General features: G+C 35.4%; 1 protein-coding gene across 1 annotated transcript; it reads right to left on the bottom strand.

The window, feature by feature from the left end:
- Positions 1–2,744: 2,744 nt before the first annotated feature.
- On the bottom strand, positions 2,745–4,741 carry LOC105571139. The gene is made up of 4 exons (XM_012028610.1): positions 4,110–4,741; positions 3,708–3,973; positions 3,038–3,397; positions 2,745–2,754 (listed from the first exon to the last, which is right to left on the bottom strand). Exons 1-4 carry the CDS (start codon positions 4,407–4,409, stop codon positions 2,745–2,747), a joined length of 936 nt encoding a protein of 311 aa, XP_011884000.1. The 5' UTR covers positions 4,410–4,741.
- Between the last annotated feature and the right edge of the window lie 1,252 nt (positions 4,742–5,993).

The raw sequence follows: 5,993 nt of genomic DNA on the forward strand, positions 1-5,993 counted from the left end.
GTCCCATGGAGCGGAATACGCGGAAGCGGAATCAGCGGATCGCCAATCGCAAGATTATTCTGATAGAGCCCTTTCAAAAATTCCGTCGAAACGGTCTTGTGATTGGCGATCCGCTGATTCCGCTTCCGCGTATTCCGCTCCATGGGACTCCACCCTAACGCAGCGAACGATTTCCAAACGCCTACATGAGATGGGAAAGATCCAGAAAGAAGGAAAATGGGTTTCGCATGAACTCACTGAATCCAACAAAAATCAACGAGTGGCAGTGTGTCTTTCTCTTCTCAATAAGCAGCGTCGGAAGTCTTTCTTGTGGAAAATCGTTACGGGCAATGAGAAATGGATACTCTATGACAATCCGAAACGCAGAAAGTCATGGATAAATCCCGGCGAATCATCAAAATCGGTCGCAAAACCCAATCGCTTCGGAAAGAAGGTTCTTCTCTGCATTTGGTGGGATATCAAGGGCGTGCTTTATTGTGAGTTGTTGGAACCGGGTGAAACAGTTACTGCGGACTGCTACCAACGTCAATTAATCTGTTTGAGTCAAGAATTGGAACGAAAACGTCCGTATACTGGCAAAGGAGAACGTCCAGTGAAATTGTTGCATGACAACGCCAGGCCACACATTGCTTCCAATACAAAAGACACCATAATGAGTCTTGGCTGGGACGTCTTGCAGCACCCGGCGTATTCACCAGATATTGCTCCATCCGATTACCACTTGTTCCGGTCGATGCAACACGCCTTGTTCGATATGCACTTCCAAACAGTGGATGAGATCCGAAAATGGCTTTATCGTATCCAAAGACGTAACATTTTTCCGAGATGGAATTCATCAGTTGCCTGAAAGATGGCTTAAAGTTATAGAAAGCAATGGCGAATACTTTGATTGAACAATTTCATTTACTTTCTTTTAAAATAAACCCTGAATGTAGCTGAAAAAATTGGATTATTCATTTGTACACCTAATAATTATATTCGTTTCATCTGGCTTGTTTTCGAAATTAATATACATCAAAATAAAGTTTACCGTTTGATGATTTACTCATATTGTCATTCGTCTGCTTTATACTTCCTATTGTTCACGTATTTCATAAAATACGAACTCGAATAATAAAGAATAACGTTGCCTGAAAAGTGTTAACCTTTGCCTAAATGTAGAAATCTATTCAGATTAGTTAAGTACAAAGTGGCAGAAGGTTAATGGGGTGGGACTTATGCACCAAAGAAGGAAGAATTTCCTAAAAGTTTCGTGGAAATCTTTCAGGAGGTGGAAAACCTGCGGAGAAGTCAAGATCACACGGTAGAAAAATAATATTGACAGAGATACCAAGAATATGCTTCATGTGAACTGGAGGATGTTAACATATACAGGTTGTTAATAAATCATCGCATTGGCGGTATACCATCGGATAGCGCGCGAAAATCTAAGAAAAATGCTGTTTGTTACAAATCGATCCGATCATTAGGTTCCGAGTAATTAATTATTGAAAATTAAAAATTTGAGCCAATCAGCGCGCAAGCCCAACGGACAGGAGAAGAGGCGCACGCGATGGGTACGCTCGGCTGTAGCCGCCAACACGCACGGACGCATACACTGAGCAGAGGGTTAGACGGCCGAACGTGCCCATCGCGTGCGCCTCCTTCTCCTGTCCGTTGAGCTCGCGCGCTGATTGGCCCAAATTACTAATTTTCAATAATTAATTACTCGGAACGTAATGATCGGATCGACTTGTAACAAACGGCATTTTTCTTAGATTTTCACGTGCTATCCGACGGTATACCGCCAATGCGATAATTTATTAACACCCTGTATAAAGGGGATATCTAGAGGTTGAGAAGTTTGAGAAGGTGAAGACTGAATCTGGGCAATAGCGCCATTGGGATGAATGAATTATTTAATATCTACAATTATTTAAACTTGTGCATGATGTATAGCATTATTCGATTCCAATTCATTGCCCGTCTGTATCACGAAAACCATGTAGGTCGTCAGGATCATCAAAATCTATAACCAAGAAAAGTTAAATACACTGCATTTGTTATATGATCGGGGTAAATGTATAAAACTTATTTTCACACAATTTATAAAAGTGTGAAGAGAACATTATTTAGCGTTTGTAATTGTAAATTTTGTCCTATTTGTCAAAATGGTTGATATAACGACAACCACCAGTATGTATAATAACAATTTGATACGAACCATGCTTACGACACGATTGTCCAAAGTAAGACTAAACGCAGAAAATGTCACGGGGCTTTGCAAAATTTGAAGGCCAAACTGTTGAATCTGAAACAATTTCAAGCGATAATTAGATAATATATAGCAGTAACTATATGTTAATGTATTGCAACAAACGAACTTCTTCCTTTATATCAATATCTGTATTGCAACCATAAATCGAATGAATGATTTCAGCGGTTCTGTTTCCCTATAAATAAATGTTATGTAAAAGTTACTGTATCTCGATCGTTAATTCGATTGTGGACTATAAAACCAGTTACCTCATCAGCTGCATTCTTGCAAACGCGATTCAGAATAAAGATTTTCATAACGTGAAAAGAACACAATGACAACGTCACAAACGTATGTTGTGTCAAATATTTTATATCGTATTTGCTCATAATGTATCGAATATACAAACTATAAAGAGATACGATAAGAGCCATCATAATTACTCCTATGTCCCAAGCTACTTGTATTCCAAGCATAGTGGATACTATTTTCGTTACTTTACACACTTTCAGGTGTACCTGTCTTAAAAACACTTAAAGATAATCAGAAATATTTTTATTGAATGCTGTCTTTTGTTTCTCAATAATTTTTTAAGAAATCTGACTCGAATATTTTTAGCGTTTGCAAAAGATTACAACTTTTAAATATGTTAACGGCAAAACTGACTTAAATCGATTTTTATTTAAAAAAAATACCGAATAAATATCTATTTCAATACTTTATATTTTATATGTAATATACAGATTTTTATTTTACAGAGTTTACTTTGTACCAACGTATTTAATAATTGCCTGTACTCACCTGATTACTTGTAAAAGATGTTTAGGTTTCTCACATTTTGTTGTTGTGGTATTGTGTCTTCGAGGTGGATTCTGGAGTACGCTTTGAAAATGATTTGTGATATGAGATGGAAAGTGAGATTCAGTTTGAAATACGGCCGGATCTCGCTTCTTCAATATAGAAAAATTAATTCCGGTTTGCACCCGCTGACGCCTTCGGAATATCATCTTTGTGGAAGAAACTTGCTTTTGTTGCTCGACATCTATGATACTCTCATAATCCTTCATGTCAAAAATGCCTAATTTCTTATCTTTCTTGGATAAATCTGTTAAGCTCTCGAGCAAAAGTTGGTTGACCAATTTAAATTTTATTTGTGAGCATCTGCATTATTGCATAGAAGCATGTTAAATATTATAACATGTATTTTAGAACTCTAATATCTATAATCTAATGTAAATCAGTAATAGTATGTCATATCTTCACGAAATTAACAATAAATCAGAAAGTATTACTGAATAATATAAAACAAAATTACAAAACAGGATTATTATAATATGCTTTCAATGTTGACATTATGCATAACAAGTTAAGCAAGACAATAGCGACTATTAATTTTTCACTTATTAATTTTATGAATACTAATCTAATAAATACATAAATTTCTTGATTATTAAAAAGTTGATTTACATACTTCGCAAATATGAAGAATTCGAATATATTAATAGAGTTGACGATGAACGAATACGTGTATATGAGTAGAAGATAAATTGAAGTAAATACATCCGTGCTTATGGTCAAGTGAATGAACATCATTGTCCACACAACGAAAACAAACGTTATCAAAACAGTTATGATTCCAATCATAACGAAGTATAATCTGTCATAATTCACCGTCAGTCCGAGCTGTTGCAACGTTTCATCGATCTCAAAGATCTTCTTGAGACAAACTTTAAATTTCTACAAATGTAAATTTACAATGTGATAAACTTACAATTTATACGCATGATTTAGTTCTGAAATTGTATTTTATGACTTGTATACCATGAATGCAGTACAGTACAACTATAATGTATCGCACATTTCTTTTGCTCACCTTTGTGTGCCACCAACCTAGTAGCATTTTCAATATCACAGATACTAGAAGGATATACATCAATAATTTCATTAAAGCATATTCCAGTTTCATCAGTTTAAGGCCCGCATAGTATCTTTGGTACATGCGTAATATGCCACAACAAAATGTGATGTAAATAAACGCGAGATAAATCAGACTGAGTATAGGTCTCGTATTGCCACGAGGATATTCGAAAGCGCGAAGTCCCACTATACAGTTGACAGTTGTCACCGGTGCTATAATCTCGGAAAAGCATTTAGGACGTGCAAATAGCTTCATCTCGTCAGATATTTAACGTCCGATATTTCTCAGTTGTAATTTACTCGAACAACAAATCTTCGTTTTTAGTTTTCGGCTGATCGAACATTTGATACACTCAAACTCAGGTTGGCGGTTAATATTTATAGAAGCGAAGTAGTCGTACCTTCTTATTTTCGTGCAGATTGTAATAGCAGTGCTACTGCATCTGGGGATAGACGTTTCGCTCAATACATTGACGAATTCGTTAACGTTAACGTAATTTTCATTTTTCTTCACGGTACCAATTATTTCACATTCATTCAACCGATAACTTGCTTATTTGTTCTTAGGCATCGTTAATTGAGGCAGTAGTAATTCTAATATTAATTACACCTTCTTTTTCATTTCTTCATATTTGTTCACTAAATTCTATACTAAATTAATATATAAATAGCACAAAACGAATTATATTTCCCTATCTATGCAAGAATGATTGATGTCAGGTCAGTCACTAACGCGATTCACTATCTTTTCCAGATAACTTTATGTTTCCTTCAGTTCACAAGTCGATGATCCACCTTCGTCAATGGTCGAAGGAACATACTCGAGTTTCTTGCAATTGTCAGGATTAACATGGACGTGTCACATAAAAGTGCACAAATAAGCCCCGCCCTATGGCCTTTGAAACGATTATATATATGTGTAGATATGTATATATATGTATATAAATAAATATATAAAGGCTGCTATGCCAGCGGAGCAATAAGTAATTCATTGTAAAAACGTGTGCGGAAGAATCGCCTTTTTATTACCTTAATTCTAGTAATGTTATAAGACACCACCCGGGATCTAGACACCCATATGTGCTCAAAGAAAACAATTACTAGCAGAATATCGTGCATAGTACATTGCTGAATATGCACGAGAGAAAAGTAATTTGAAGTAATGAGCCACTGGATTGCAACGCATTTGTTATACATATATGGCTTAACAAAACGCAAAAATATACTGACCAATTGAATTGTTAAAATGAAAAACATTGAAACTTGTACATAAAGACTACTATATATACTTTTCAACGAGACATATTTTATATTATCTTGAGAGACTTATTCCTGGAGAATAATGGAATAATGTAAAAGCTGCAGATTGAAGGAAAATCGGGAATCCACTATAAATTAACGATAAGCGTGAAAATTGTTTTTGCGTAAGAATTATAATTTATTTCTTATCGAATATGCAATACAATCAAAGCTAATAATCAAGTAATTGTATTCGTTTCATCTGGCTTGTTTTCGAAATGAATATACATCAAAATAAAGTTTACCGTTTGATTATTTACTCATATTGTCATTCGTCCCATTTATACTTCCTATTGTTCACGTATTTCATAAAATACGAACTCGAATAATAAAGAATAACGTTGCCTGAAAAGTGTTAACCTTTGCCTAAATGTACAAATCTATTCAGCTTACAATTAGTTAAGTACAAAGTGGCAGAAGGTTAATGGGGTTGGACTTATGCAGCAAAGAAAGAAGAATTTCCTAAAAGTTTCGGGGAAATCTTCCAGGAGGTGGAAAACCTGCGGAGAAGTCAAGATCACACGGTAGGAAAATAATATGG

This window comes from Vollenhovia emeryi, unplaced genomic scaffold (genome assembly GCF_000949405.1).
Source record: "Vollenhovia emeryi isolate VEMERY1.0 unplaced genomic scaffold, V.emery_V1.0 DF941139.1, whole genome shotgun sequence".
Taxonomy (NCBI): Eukaryota; Metazoa; Arthropoda; class Insecta; order Hymenoptera; family Formicidae; genus Vollenhovia; species Vollenhovia emeryi.

Excerpts from the sequence above, each read along its gene's own strand:
- LOC105571139 (XM_012028610.1), bottom strand. The coding sequence starts at position 4,409 with ATGAAGCTATTTGCACGTCCTAAATGCTTTTCCGAGATTATAGCACCG. Across the intron at positions 3,974-4,109 it reads TAGGTTGGTGGCACACAAAG|AAATTTAAAGTTTGTCTCAA; the intron begins GTGAGCAAAAGA and ends TTACATTTGTAG. Across the intron at positions 3,398-3,707 it reads GAATTCTTCATATTTGCGAA|ATGCTCACAAATAAAATTTA; the intron begins GTATGTAAATCA and ends GCAATAATGCAG.